The 15118-nt window shown below is 43.9% G+C and overlaps 1 protein-coding gene across 3 annotated transcripts in view; it reads left to right on the top strand.

The window, feature by feature from the left end:
- Positions 1–1653: 1653 nt before the first annotated feature.
- The window catches only part of ATP6V0A1 (ATPase H+ transporting V0 subunit a1), a 30720-nt gene continuing 17255 nt past the window's right edge, over positions 1654–15118 (top strand). Inside the window, exons 1-13 of one of the 3 annotated variants that reach the window (XM_082779061.1) lie at positions 1654–1788; positions 2032–2164; positions 2361–2439; positions 2763–2860; positions 3347–3475; positions 8171–8253; positions 9064–9190; positions 10516–10598; positions 11243–11336; positions 12667–12879; positions 13528–13678; positions 13884–14023; positions 14791–14948. In XM_082779061.1, the coding sequence (XP_082635187.1) occupies positions 2048–2164; positions 2361–2439; positions 2763–2860; positions 3347–3475; positions 8171–8253; positions 9064–9190; positions 10516–10598; positions 11243–11336; positions 12667–12879; positions 13528–13678; positions 13884–14023; positions 14791–14948 (1472 nt within the window). In that variant the 5' untranslated portion in view covers positions 1654–1788; positions 2032–2047. Of the gene's footprint in view, positions 1789–1810; positions 2165–2360; positions 2440–2762; positions 2861–3346; positions 3476–8149; positions 8254–9063; positions 9191–10515; positions 10599–11242; positions 11337–12666; positions 12880–13527; positions 13679–13883; positions 14024–14790; positions 14949–15118 lie in introns of those variants that run through there. The other 2 variants (XM_082779060.1, XM_082779062.1) reach the window with 2 other exon arrangements.

Below are 15118 nucleotides of genomic sequence, written 5' to 3'. Positions count from 1 at the left end.
CATCTAAACAGAGAAAGAGAAATGGTCGGAGCAGGAATTTGGTTTCGGTCTTGATGCTCGGTGGAACACACCAAGAGCCACATTCTGTGCTCCCTGAGCACGCAGCAGTCACACCCCACGCTGAAACGCGATGAGTAATTTTCTATCTTAAGCCTAATTTCATTTCAGCCATTTTCTGCAGCGGAGACATACCGGGAAGAGCCAACAGGTGGCAAACTGCAGCCTTCCCTTCGGAGCCTCGCGCTGCCTCTATCCCAAAGGGCAAGTGAAATGTCTCAACCTCTTGTAGCACGAACGCTGTCTTGGTGCTCTCACTGCACAGAAACAGTTTGAGCCTTGGATCTTCCATGCCTAGGCTGTGCCACAGGTGCTCAGATATCCCAGAAATATCTCAGATCATTTGAACATCCCAGCAATTTCGTGGCACCACTGTGGACTCTCTATATAGGCAGGGGACAGACAGTCCTAACAAAACTTAGAGTAACTCGGGTTCAAAGCAAAGCTGCCAGATGTACGCAGGACAACAAAGGAAAGCAAAGCGCAGCATCTGCTTCCACAGCAGCCTGTGGAAGTTCCTGTGACTAGAGGAAACTGCTCAGCTCGCTGACTGCAGAAATAGCAAGACCCAGCTGCCCAGGGCCTGCAGGAACAAGAAATACCCACAGCTTGCAGCGGAGCTCTGTATGAAACATTCTCCAATTTGTATCTTTAGCTTAAGTGCAGAGGAAAGGGCTGGACAGAGAAGAAAATGTCCAGCCGTTCCTCTCTGTCCTCCCAAGAAGAAAATGTGCATGGAAGCGTGGTGGATTTTAACTTCAGACAAACTCCTCTGTGATTTCTGGCTTCCTTCCCCATGAACCGTGTTTCCAGTAACCGCCTGCTGTAGGAAACCCCTGACAGGCCGCAAGGTCTCTGGCATTTCACTGGGTTTCTGTGTCACAGGGCTGGAACCCGCGGGTCAGCCTCCAGGCTCCCGGAGGGAACCCCCTGCCCAGCAGGACGTGCTTCTTCAGCACCTGGATCTGGCTCAGATGAGCTCTGGGTTTTGCTCTTTTTCTCCTTTTTTTTTTTTTTTAACCCCGTAATTCCAGCTAAATAACGCCTGTTCCAGGGCAGGGTGGACTGTTCCAACTGGGTGGACTGGGAGGCTGCAAGGGCTGGGTATGGGCGCGTGAAGAGAGCACAGAGTGTGTGGGAAGGGCTGGAAGGGCACTGGGGGGTCGTGGGGGGGGGCTGAGGGAGGGGAATTTGGGGGGAGCGCCTCAAGGGGTCCCTGGGGGGGGGAGGTCCTCGGGAGGGGCTTTGAGGAGGGGGAGTTCGGGGGGGGGGGGCTCTAAGGAGGAGGTCTCAGGGGGGGCTCTGAGGGAAGGGGGCTCAGGGGAACTCTGGGGGGGGGCCTGGGGGTTCTGAGAGGGGGGCTCTGAGGGTCTGGAATTTGAGGGGGGGGCTCTGAGGGAGGGAAGCTCTGGGGACAGGGGGCCCTGGGGTGGTTCTGAGGGGGGGCTCTGAGGAGGGGGGAATTTTGGGGGGGGGCTCTGAGGGAGAGGATCTTCGGGGGGGGGGGAAGATCTGAGAAGGGGGCTTCTGAGGAGGGGGGGCCCTAAGGGAGGGGGCTCTGAGGGGGGGGCGCTCAGCCCCCAGGCCCCTCCTTCCCTCCAGCCCCTTGTCGTCACTTCCGCTGCGGCAGCGGCGCGTGCGTCGTTGCTAGGAGACGTGCGCGGTGACGTCAGGGGCGGGCGCCGCGGTCGATCAGCTGGTGGCGGAGTTGCGGGGCCGCGGCGGCGGCAGGTACCGGGGCCTTACCGGGGCCTACCGGGCCTTACCGGGGCCTAGTGGGGCCTGGCGAGGCTTACCGAGGCCTACCGGGTCTTACCGGGGCCTACCGGGGCCTGGCGAGGCTTACCGGGTCTTACTGGGTCTTATCGGGGCCGGGGCTCGCCCCCCGCAGCCGCCACCGGTGCCGTGAGGGGGCTGGCTCCGGCCTGTCAGCCCCCCCGCCCCCTCCTCCCTTCTCCCCGTTTGTCCCCTCAGGGACCCCGGCGGCGCCATGGGGGAGCTGTTCCGCAGCGAGGAGATGACCCTGGCGCAGCTCTTCCTGCAGTCCGAGGCCGCCTACTGCTGTGTCAGCGAGCTGGGCGAGCTGGGGAAGGTGCAGTTCCGCGACGTGAGTAGCTGCTGCCGCCGGGAAGCCTCCTGGAGCCACTCAAGGGCGGCCCCGGCACCCTCCGGCCCGGTGCCGCCCTTACAAAGGCCCCGGGGGACTCCCCCCCAGTGCCCCTTGGCTTCCCCTTGGCGCTGCTCCTCTCGTGGGCACCTTTGTGCTTGGGTATCGCTGAGGAAATGTGTCTCTGTTTTGGCAGCTGAACCCGGACGTGAACGTGTTCCAACGTAAATTCGTTAACGAAGTCAGGAGGTGCGAAGAAATGGACCGCAAGCTGAGTACGTGTCACTGGGTTTTGATGTGCCCATAACTCTGGGGCTTTTACAGGAAGAAATTAACGCGGGTTAAACCTGCAGCACCCTGTTAAAAGGCAAAGTGCAGAGCAGAGAAGTGAAGGTTGCCTTCCTTCTGCTTAGCAGCCCATCAGACTGCTTCCAAGGATTCATTTCCTTGTTTAAAGATAACTCTACCCACATTAGATCATGTTGGAATAGGAGGTGAAAGGGTACGTGGCTATTAATCAGCCTAGGTGTGGGTTAGCATGGTGAGATTTGGCATTGAAGTATCTCTTCAGTTAACATTAACAGTGCTATCTCTTCAGGGTTCGTTGAGAAGGAGATTAAAAAGGCAAATATTCCTATCATGGACACTGGTGAAAACCCAGAGGTGCCTTTTCCACGTGACATGATTGACTTGGAGGTAATAATGCGTCTTAAGACTCAAGTAGTGTTTGATAATAGGTGACGTTAGCTCCATTGATAGATACAGAGTGAATTTCATGGTACAGATGTCCCCAGGGGTCACTTGAGATGCTAGCTGTGCTGGTTCACAGCAGTTTGATTTTGATTCACAAGCACTGTTTTGCTTGCAAACTTGTCCAAATATGATTAGAAGTGAAAGCTTGTATTTTGGCTCACTTGAACAGGTGAAATTCCTCCAAAATTGTTGGGCTTGCATGATTTGTGTTGGGTCTGCGTTGCAGTCATTAAGGGTTTCTAATGATTTGAAGATCAATATATAAGTCCTGTCTAAAATAGAGTGGTTGAGAATGAAGTGTTTCAAGTTGCCTGAAGAGAATGTTTGGAGATAGTGTCTTTATTTGTATGCAAACTGCATGTAAATTATTTTGATAGGCTTAACAGCACACATTTATATAATTGTGTTGTTTTTTTCTCCATCTTGCAGGCAAACTTTGAGAAAATTGAAAATGAGCTTAAAGAAATCAACACAAACCAGGAAGCCCTGAAGAGAAACTTCTTGGAGCTGACAGAGTTAAAATTTATACTGCGTAAAACTCAGCAATTTTTTGATGAGGTCAGAATACCGGGAGTGGGGTTAGCACTTGGGTAGCAGGTTTTTCCTCTCACAAATTACCATTGTTACTCTCAAATATATTTTCAGTTGCTGTTTCAGACAGCAAGGTCATTCTTCTGCTTTATTTATGAAAGCTTCTCAAATGATATTCCATTTTTCATGCAGTACACATAGCTGCCCATGGTTTGCCTCTTACGATGTCTTTTTTTTTTTTTTAACTTAAGCAACGGTTTCACTAAAAACTGTTGACAATAAATAAGGTACTAGTAGTTCTTAAAGAACATCAACAGACCCAAAATGTTGTGCTACAGTGAGCACTTTCTTCACTGGATAAGAGTTTTATTTATTTGTTGAGTCTTTGATCAAACCCCCAAAATTTTCAGAGGCAAGTACAAGAGCAAAAACAACATTTAAAATAGCCAGTGTTTTGTCAAATAAGACCCAGTCTGCAAACTGGTACCTGTTTCTTTTTCTGATGTCATTCACCATACAGTGGCATAAAGTCCAAATGAGAGAAGAGTTAATGCTTCATCCTAAAGGTTAAATATTTCAGAGTCTGGAGAGTTTTCTTAAAGAGCTCTTGTATGTTTTTTGGAATGGTAAGGGTATGGTTTTTGCTGAGCACATGTTCAGTTTCCTCTAATCAAGTATTTTCTTGAAGACTTCTTAATGGACATGGCTTCTAGTACTTATAAAAGCTGTGGTCAAGTGGAGCTGGGCTCCTGCAATCTTCAGTTTATCTAACAGTTCTTTTTTTTGGCACAGGATGCTGCCTGTTCAGGCATTAAGGTTGTTCCCGTGCCAACATAAGCCTTAGCTGCTGCTAACATAGATACTGCTGATATGATCAGTTGATTGGTCATGGGGTTGGTTTCAGTACAAAAAGACTCATCTTCGAGTGTTGAATGTCCACTTAGAAGCTGCTGAGAGTCTCTTTGGACTAGCAGCATTAACATGATAATCTATGACCTAGCTACATTAAGTAGCTAATTAGCTTGCCTGTTCAGGCTGAATATTGACTAAAATAAAGTACAGCTAGTGCTGTGCGCTTTCTTCATTAATTGTTGTTATCTGGTGAGAGCAACCTTCTGCTTTTCTTCAAGTACAGTGTGAACATGCGAAATTGGAAGATAAAGTTAATTTTCTACTGAAACAATCCATGTCAGGGCACCCCCAGAAGGAGTCCTTGTGTCAGGCTTCAGTGAACGGGCCAGAGAAGGTTTAGATGCATTTCTGCTCCCGTTTGATAACTGTTCTCTGTAATAATAAATATGACACACTGCTATATGTAAAAGCAAACTGAACAGTTCGTGTGTGAAGTTCAGTGCAAGATAAGTGTCAAAACCAGGTCTCACTTCACACTGCAAGCAGCTAACGGCTCTGCCTGAGAGATCCTGGCTAGCCCAGGACTTGTGAGCCTCGCGCAGTCCTACCCTGAAGTACTGAATGCTTCATTTTGTCATGCTGTCATCTGCACAGTACCTTCAACACTTGAAGACCTTAATAACTTGTAATTAAGATTTTGCTGTTCATAGTAGTGAGTTGCACAAGAAATGGCTTACTCCTCGCTCTTATATTTGGCATTTGCTCTGCTGCCTGGAGTTCCTGCACTGGGGGAGGGGAGGGTGAAATTCTTTAGTTCTTTTTATGACCATTCTAGTCGCAGTAGCCATTTCTTGTTTCAACACACCATGTTGATGATTATGCTCCTTTTCTCAGTCTTCTTGTCTTTGCTTATGAAGAGCAGTAAGAGCTGGAGAGATTTCTCTGAAAGTTTTGCCATAAGCATCCTAGAGTGTGAGCGTAAAAGAAGACTGGAAAAGTAATGGTTAATGGCATGCAGTCCCCTGTCTTTCTTCCCTCTAACTCTCCTCACCATCTGCTTTTTTTCTGTTTATTTTGCATCTGTCATTTCTGTCTGGGCTCTGGGTTAATAGCTTAGATGGTGAAATGAATCCTTTTTAGTTCTTGTGAAAACCGGTGTTCGTTCTGATTGTGGACTGGAAGGGGCTTGAATTGTATGGTGCTGTGGGGAGCAATCCAGGGCCAGCACAGAGCAGAGCCTTAATCAAGAGCAAGGGAAATTAAACTTTTTCCAGGCCTTGAGATTAAGGTGCTGATTTGGGTGAACAATGAGCAGTTTTAAAAAATATTTGATAACAAAAGGGGCATGTTCTAATTACTGACGTGTGAATGCTTGCGTTTTTCTAAACCTGAATGACCTGATGTTGCAAAAAAAAAAAAAAAAAAAAAGACAACAAACAACTTCACAATAATTTTATGATGTTATACTAACTACTAGGGAAAACACTTATTCAAAGTAGATTTTCTAGAGTCTTGTCTTTCTGCATTGTAAATGAACAGCACTTTCATTCCCTTAGTCTTTTTTTTTTATTTCTATTAAATTTTCTAACACTGCACACATCCTTCCAGAGCTGAGCTGATGTTCCTACGCCATTTCCTTTCTAGAAAGGGCGTGATCATAAAATTAAAGTGATTGAGAGATGAATTTAAAGAACATGCTGTTGTTATTATTTTTACACAAATAATTTTTCTGTATTGAATTCTAATTCTTTGTTAGTAAAATGAGTCTAGCTAGATTTTTTTTCTAAGGTGTTTTGTAATTTCAGCTCCTCTAAGTGGGGCTTTTTGTTTTACATGGTGTCCCAAACAAAGGACACACAGCCCCAAGAGAGTCAGGGGTACCATCAAACACTTGTAAGAGCTACTCTCTCAAGTGAGGTGGATCCAAAGTTTTCATGTGCTAACCTTTTTATGTTTTATATGCTAAAATGTGGTGATTAGAAGCTGTGCTTCAACTACTCTAACGTTTGCTTCGTAAAAATTATCAGAAAGAATCTTGCTTCCTGATAAATGCAATACAAGCCTCTTAAAACTTTAATGGTCTTGTTGTTTTTCAACATCTTGAATCTTAAATAATCACTGGCGTGTTTGGTGTGTATTTTTTGTTTTGGGGTACCAAACTTGTTTTGCTGTGTTCTCTGTGAAACAAAATTTTGATTCTGTTCACTTGATATTGCAACAAGTTGGCTTAAGGTGGAAAGGACCAGAACTTGTTGTCTTTCCAAAGTAAATTAAAGGCCCCCTTATTTTGGTAGCATCTATAAGCTAATACAAATGTGTGGACAAAAAAATTGAGCTGGATTTGATGTCAGCCTTGCAAAAAAAAAAAAAAATCTTCCTTACTGGAAAGGGAAGATTTTATTTGGCATGCAAGTAAAATGGTGCAGAGTTGTCACTAAAAATATCATGCAACCATGGTGAGAATAAAGAAATCATGGCTGGGTTGTTACACTTGCCATTTACTTTTGCAAGGCTGCGTTGCTTGCATGCATGCGTTTTATGTGTTGTGCAGTCAAACTCTACCTTCCAATGTATTGTAGCAAGTTCCCCGACAGCACAGTGGGGAAGGCCTCCTGTGTACCACAGAGGGTAGAATTTGGCCCTTTGCTTGTGCTAAAGAGTTCTGTCAATCTCTTTGTTTCATTATATAAGCTGCAGAGGTAGAAATAACTGACACTGGGTTGTGAATGAAGTTTGAGGATGGTGCCCAAGAGGATGTCATTTGAGCATCCTTCCTGACTCAAATTGCTGATGCTTACAAGCTGTATTCCCAAGAATTTCAGTCTGCAATTCAGATGCAGTGAAGGACTGTATAAGCTGCTTCATGCTTTAATGCCTAGCTAGTCAGAAATTAAGTAACCTTGTCAGACAGCCCTAAGCAATACATTGTATGCAACTGGCAAGAATAAACAGTGAATAGGAGAATAAATGCAGAATAAATGGATTTAAGCAGCAAGTGTGCCCTTAAGCTGGAAGTACTGTGGTTTTCCTGGAGGGAGAGCTTCTTTTACAGTCAGTAAAGAGAATTCATATCCATTCAGTCTGGATTTTGTTGCTTATTCTGACCGTATCCATGCTGATGTAGCAAAGTAACATGGAATTAATCAAACCATTGTCACCTAATTCCAAAAGGAGTAAGGTATTGCTTTGTCTTTGAAGTATGGCAGAAGCCCGATGTAGAGGATGTGCAGGTCTCACAGAGCTGGGCTGTAGGGTTACAATCTTGTGAAGTTATAAGGTCAGTTAAACTGTCTGTGGAAGACTTAACCTGCACAGCACTCTTCTGTCTGTGCACCAGAGTATTTTACATGTGTAATTTCACAGGCACCTCTTAGAAATGCATTCTGCATCTTTATTAATATGCAGAAAATGCACAAATAGGGCAAGAGTGAATCAGCCTCTGCTTTCACTCTATTTTCCATTTAAGATCTAGGGGAAGATATGAGTAAGGTGTGTCACAGTTTTGTGCTGTTAAAAATGGTTCTTGGGAACATCACTTGTATTTAAAACTGTGTAAATTTCTTGGAATTCTGCCTTTCTTCAGACTTATATATCCCACAGCCCCTCTGTTCTGTTGCAGCAAACTTTGGGCTATTCTTATGTGGGAGCTTTGAGCCATTCCACTTTCCCTCTTGTTTTTTTCCTCCTTGTGTGATTCTCGCTGTCTTTTCTATCATTTGGTTCCTCTTTCCGCTGTTTTATGTTCTTTCTTTTTTTTCTTTTCTTGTCTCCCCCAACTATCTCCTGGTTCCTCGTTCCCTGCATGCCACTAACTAGTTTCATTAGATATTAATTGATTTGTGAATTCAGGCTGAATTGCATCATCAGCAGATGGCGGATCCAGACCTGTTGGAGGAATCCTCTTCACTCCTGGAGCCAAGCGAGATGGGAAGAGGTGCCCCGCTACGGCTTGGGTAATGGCAGTTTGTGCTTTTGTCTGTCTTGCGTTAGGGTTGCTGGCTTATGTTTATCATTTATATGGAGTCCGTGGTGATTTGAGCACAATTGTTGCAGAACTGGCACTTGAAGCAGCTCAAAGCTGATCTAAATCTAGCTGTTGGTTTCCATTCTTGTCCCATGCGCATCAACTTTCCAGTTCACATTTGTGCTTTGTACGTTTCTCTCCACACACAAAAAATGTACTAGTTTATTCTTTATAAATCTGTTCTGTTTGCTTTTTCAGACACCGAGCTCTCTCAACTTTGTTGAAACCAGTAACTGTGAGCACCTAATGCTCTGAAAAATCTGTATAGTTCTATATCTTCTGTACTAACTGCTTCCAGGCTGTATCCATACGTGTGTAATTCTTTGTCTGGATGTAGGCATTTGAGTCAGTGAGGTCTCCTGAAGCATCTGCCTAGAACATAGTCAGTGGTAGCCTTGACTGCTAAATGCTTGGTGTGTAACGTACCATGAGCCTGTTGAAACAAACAGTAGCAGGTATAGAAACTGTATGTCTAAATACATTCTTCTTCTCCTTTTTTTTTTTTTGGTAGACAATTTTCTGTTAAAAGTCTTAGCTTTTGGTATAGTGCCATTGTTTTTGTTGTAGTTTTATCTCTGTGTATGTAGAGAATTTTCATTTTGTGTAAGGAACTTGTTTCAAAGCGAGGTTTTTGTTGTTTTCAACCTGATGCTAAACTCCAGCTTGTGTCAGTGCTTTGGGTGCTGGGCTGTGTTTTCTTGTAGGTGCAGAGCTCACGCTCGTACTGTCTCCTCTGCAGGTTTGTGGCTGGTGTGATCAACCGCGAGCGAATCCCCATGTTTGAGCGCATGCTGTGGCGAGTGTGCCGAGGGAACGTGTTCCTGCGTCAGGCAGAGATTGAAAACCCCCTGGAGGATCCTGTAACGGTAAAGGAAACCATCATTTACAGCAGCAAGTCTTAGATTCATGAAAGGATCTGCTGTATAGATCTAAGCCTGTATCCTTCCGTGAGCTCCATGCAGGCAAACATTGGAGTTGCATCTCTTCACAGTACCTGTGTGCAGCGCCTGAGGCTCTAAAGGCCAATATTTTTCTGCTCTTTTTTTAAAAAAAAAAAAAAAAAAAAGTGAGATGGGTAACGGATGCTGTCAAAAGGGGAAATACAACTCTGAATTTGGACTGCAGCAGGGCATAGCTGCTTCTCTGGCAAAAATGTGCAAACACAACTCCGTCGTGCAGTTCTGAATAAGAGTTAAACCTCCTTGAAAGAGAGGCTTCTGTGGACATCAGCGTGACACCAGTAGCTCACTTAGTCTGAGCTTGAACCTTTCACTTTTTCTTAATTTGTTACCCAGAAATCTAAACGTCCACTTGAGAATTTTTGGCTTTATTATGAATATAAACAGTAAATGTTGTGATTGGGCCTGGTTTTATGTACGATGTCCTCTTTGCTCAAGTCAGTGGACAACGCCCAAGTTTTTGGAACTGCTGATCTTAACGTGTGAAAAGAAGGGCTGTATGTAAGCTGCACTGGAACAAAAAAATAGCCATGTTGAAAGGCAGTGACTGCTTCTTTCTCAGAAGGCTGACTTGTTCTCTTGTCCCACCAGCCACTGGTAGTTGACCTGTTGAATTATCTGTCAGCATGGAGACACTTTGTTCTTATTGTGCAACACTTCCTTAAACTGAGGTTACACCTAATGTAATTATTCTTGAAACATTATGGTAAGGTTTCCTAAGTAAGGTAGAACAATAACTTATCAACAAATGCAGGAAAGGGGAACTAGCTACCAGCATGAAAACAGCTGTACAAAGAATGTGCTGTTGGCCTCCCGTGAGAATCAAAGTTGCTAAACTCCATCGTACTTTAATTCACTCTTCAGCTTTTTGTTTGATTCTGTAGGCGGGCTGCCTTCAGTTAGTGATGATATATATGTTTCATTGCATCTCTGTTCTTATGACAATTTTTCTCAGATCTTCATGTCTATTTTTTGCCATAGAATAGGTAATAGGATGATCTAGAATTTTACTTCAGTAAACATGAGTCCAGCATTAGTGTCCTATACTGTGTCTAAGGAAAGTGCTTTTCTTGTGACTGAGTGCAGAGGTGCATTCTTGACTTGCTATGCAAATATGAACCCTATATGTACAGGCTTCAGCAAAGAGAAAGTAGAACTCTGTTGTAATTTGCTGTAATGCTGATTTCTGCAGACAGCTGGGCTATTACAACACACCCTTTCTTCTTTTCTAGGGGGATTATGTGCACAAGTCTGTGTTCATCATCTTTTTCCAAGGTGACCAGTTAAAGAACAGAGTCAAGAAGATATGTGAAGGGTATGCAAGTTACTTGAAAGTCTTACAGCTAGACAACTCACTTGAGCATTTGAAATACACTGAAGTAGCTTAATGTCTGTAGTTTTCAGCTACTAGTTTCATGATGACTGTAGTTTGGCAGCAAATAAATCCTCCAGTAACCAGGTGAATCATGTTTGACAGTCAAACTGGCTGCTCCCTAAGCCTATAATGCTCAACATAGGTGATTGCTTTTTGTTTGAGAATACCTTAAACAGCAAAGTAAATGTTGAATTCAGACCTGTTGGGATGTCAGCAGGCAGTATTGTCACGGGGGAGACCAACAATAACTACGTCTGGCAGCTGCTGCATTGGCGTGATAACAGCACCCTGACCTGGGCTGGCTAATCAACTGCACAACAGTGCCTTTGAAATGCCATCAATGCAGGGAACAGAGGAATTTCTTCTGCTTCACTTTTTTCTAAACGTTTAGCTTCTGTTTTGGCCTTAAACAAACTTCTGCACCCATTTGATTTAGCAACTGAAACTGCTTGGCAGGTTTGCTGAACAGAAACTGCTTTAAAGGTGCTTCTTGCCTTATTTTTGTGTTCAGTCTCAGCCATCTGTTTCCCTGACTGGTTTATTCCTTCCATATTTGTTATTAAGGAGACTTGCATGTATTTCAGATTCCGTGCCTCCCTCTACCCGTGTCCAGAAACACCACAGGAGCGGAAGGAAATGGCTTCTGGTGTCAATACCAGAATTGATGATCTTCAGATGGTAAAACAAATCGGGTCAATGCTTTTTTGTTTGTTAATTGATATTTGGATTACTCTGTGGATCCTATTAAAAGAGGAGAAACGTTGGCCCTATTAGGTCACCATATTTTCAGCGGAGGCTAGCTTGAGACCAACAGCTCAGCAGTGCATGAAAGGTGTTCAGAGGCTTTCTGTTCTGCTGTTTTGTTTTTCAGCGCTTAGGGTGGTGAGGTGGTTTGAACTTTCCAGAGGGCTGAGTAGTTAATTATATACATGTAAAAGCAGTGTTAATATAGAGCTGTATGCCAGGGAGCAGAGAAGAATATTCATGTGTAAGAAGATACCGTGCTTCCAATTCTGAAAATATGCTTGTGTAATTGTCTGTTTCATCTGCAAGAACTTAGTTAAAATAAATTCAGACATAGTATTGTTATCTCAACTTGGAAGTAATTTTAACTTAGCTATTTTTCCTGCCTGTCTTCATATTTTCATGTTGTGTTGTCCTGAAGAGTTTCTGCCTTGGAACTAAGCTCTTGTGCAGTAGCCTGAATGTTGATAAAAAGCAATGAGCACACAAAACTGCTGGGTGCCAGCTCCAAAATATTTGATGCTTGCTTCAAGGAAGAAAGGCAGTATGTCACAATGCAGAAAAATATAAGGGATCCAAGATGAAAATAAGGAACAAGTTCAGGAGCTAGAAGAAGAAATTAATTTGACCACCTTATCTTATACAGAACCTCTCTCAAGCTGGAAGTTGTGTGGTGCAGCTGTTTCATAATTCTAAAGAATGCAGAAGCAATTTGACTGTCAGAATGCAAAGCTGCATGTGATAGCTGTGCCCCGTGTCCTCACTTTCCCTTGAGTATCAGACTTTCCAGGCTGGGAGTCTGACTTGGCCTGAGTTAGACTTGTTCCAGTTGGAAAACACCCTTAGTAGAAAACACTTTCTCCTTTCCATTTTTTTTAAAGTCTGTTGTAGTGTTTTTCTGTTTTCTTAAGGCAGCGTACACCTCACTTGTAGAACTCTTCTCTGCTCTTTTAACCTGGGTGGAGGAAAAAATTTTTGTGATCACAAAACAGTTCATTGTTTGAAGTAACCACTGACTTGGAGTTGGAGGAGGAAAGTATTCAAAGGCTATACCTGGAAGGAAACCCTAAAATCTGCTAGCAGAACATATTAATATGGAGAGTAAAGCATATACTGCAGACATGTGGCAGTCTTGTGCATGGGACGGGGGTCAGGGCTCAGGCATCCGTTCTCTGGTGGGTAAGCCCTACTTCACTGCACTTCTGTGTGCTGCAGGTTTTGGCTACTGATCTTGCCTCATATTTGTCCCGCTTCTCTGTGAAAGGTGCTGAACCAAACAGAGGATCATCGCCAAAGGGTTCTGCAGGCAGCTGCTAAAAATATCCGTGTCTGGTTCATCAAAGTACGCAAGATGAAGGCCATCTACCATACCCTGAACCTGTGCAATATCGATGTGACACAGAAGTGCTTGATTGCTGAAGTCTGGTGTCCTGTTGCTGACCTCGATTCTATCCAGTTTGCTCTCAGGAGAGGCACTGTGAGTATCTGCTGCACTGCTCCTATCTGCTTCTGTTCAGGCAAACTATCAACTGTCAGCAAGCGCAACATGGATTAATTGATTTTTCTGGAAACCATCCCTTTGGGCTGTTTGAGTCAGTCCTCACAGAGGACAGCTTATTTAACATGCAGGAGTCATGGCTTATAGCTATAATGCTGTGTACCTTATAAATACACTGTGTAAGCCTTGAAGTTCAGGAAAATGCTGTGATCAGGTGTTTTTCCATGTTGGAGCTGTTTGGTTAACAGAACTGTGCGTTGTAGTCCGGCTGTTTTTATATACAGTGCAGCTTCCTGAAGGGAGCTATCCAGGACATTAGCAAGCTTGCCTTCTGCTCAGGTGGATAATGAAAAATCAGGTGTCTTTTCATTTGCTGTTTTATAAAATAATGAAATAAAATGCTCCTCCATACTAACAGTGTTTCTCCTCCTGAAATATGAAGTGGAGAGCAGAGGAATCTTGGCAGCCTTCTTCAGCTGCTCAAGTATACTTCTTCATTACACAAGCGGGCTATAAAAATGCAAGCTTGCAGTTTAACAAATACTAACAAGAAAGTAATGTTTTACTCTGTCCTCCCTTGCTCTGAGGATGTTTTCTAGTCCTGATTTTTTATTTTTTTAAAAACAGGAGCACAGTGGATCCACTGTCCCATCCATTTTAAATAGGATGCAAACTAATCAGACCCCACCAACATACAACAAAACTAACAAGTTTACTTGTGGCTTTCAAAACATTGTTGATGCTTATGGCATTGGAACTTATCGGGAAATAAATCCAGGTAAATCCATACTTATAAATGTAACTTCTTTTAGTTGTAGCGTTTCTCAGTGTTGACTGTCCTGTGTGAAAATTTCTATTGGTGAACTTAACTCCGGTCAGAAGCAGGGAACATCCCTGGGAATTGTATTGCATGTAAATTGTACTGTAGTGAGGCTGGGCTTACTCAGATGCAGTGCATTAGGAGTGTCATTCTTCTCCTACAGCACCGTACACAATCATTACCTTCCCGTTTCTGTTTGCTGTGATGTTTGGAGATTTTGGCCATGGAATCCTGATGACTCTGATTGCTGTCTGGATGGTGTTCAGGGAAAGTCGTATTCTGTCACAGAAAAGTGACAATGAGGTAAAGAGACGTGGCATGCTCGGCTTTGCATCTAAAGCAGAGTTGCAACTTGATTTACTTGCATCTTCCCCCTCTTCAATTGAAAATACCTGTTACTCCTTGCATTTGAAATTTGTGAAGCACGCAAGCAGACTGACAAGTCTGTAGACCACAGACTGAGTAGCATCATCCTGTGATTTTCCTTTCAGATGATTGGAGGAAATTATTCCTTTCAGATGTTTAAAGGAAATTGTTTATCAAGTGCAGCTGGACAGCTAAGCAGTTGTAAATGGATCACCCCAGAACCTGGTTGGGTTATAAAGGGATTCAGTCACTGGAAAATTCCTGGTGTCTGTGTGCACCCAAGCACGTGTATCTACACGATTCTTCCTTTTACTGGTCTAGGCTTAGGCTGACAGGAGGCAAATCAGAGTGCAGGTGCATTGACAGAGCATGGAGAAAGCTGGACTGGGGTCAGCACTGCTTAGTTCCAAAGCAATGCTGCCAGCTGGGGGTTTGCATCACTGGGTGGAGTGCAATTTATCCTCTTCAGCTAATTCCAGATTCTTTACACGCAGTCACACCACCAACTTATCCTGTGTTTGGGTTCTGTTCTTGCAGCGTTACCTCTTGCACCCTTAGTCCCCACCACATGGGAATAAAGAGTGTGGTTTTAGTCCATTTGGCCAGTGTTGCTTGTTCTGCAACTGACTGATGTTACTGCTTTGTCCGTATGAGAGACTTCCCTTGTTCTCATGGACCTTCTTTTCTCTTTTTTTTTATGTCAGATGTTCAACACTGTTTTTAGCGGCCGATACATCATTCTACTGATGGGACTGTTCTCCACCTACACAGGCCTCATCTATAACGACTGCTTCTCCAAGTCTCTTAATATGTTCGGCTCATCATGGAGCGTTCGGCCGATGTTCACAAAAGGCAATTGGTCGTGAGTAAACAGTTGGTAATTACATAACTAACAAGTGATAGTGTCAAGTAGGTGATATTATCCATCATCCTCCCATGTCAGGAAAGCAAAAAATTCTGAACTCAGGCTTGAGTAGAATTGGAAGAGAGGGTGTAAATGTAACGCCCAATGAGTTTCAAACCAGCTTGTTT

Source organism: Aythya marila (assembly GCF_965140915.1).
Source record: "Aythya marila genome assembly, chromosome: 25".
Lineage (NCBI taxonomy): Eukaryota > Metazoa > Chordata > Aves > Anseriformes > Anatidae > Aythya > Aythya marila.
This window is presented reverse-complemented; position numbering and strand designations above follow the sequence as displayed.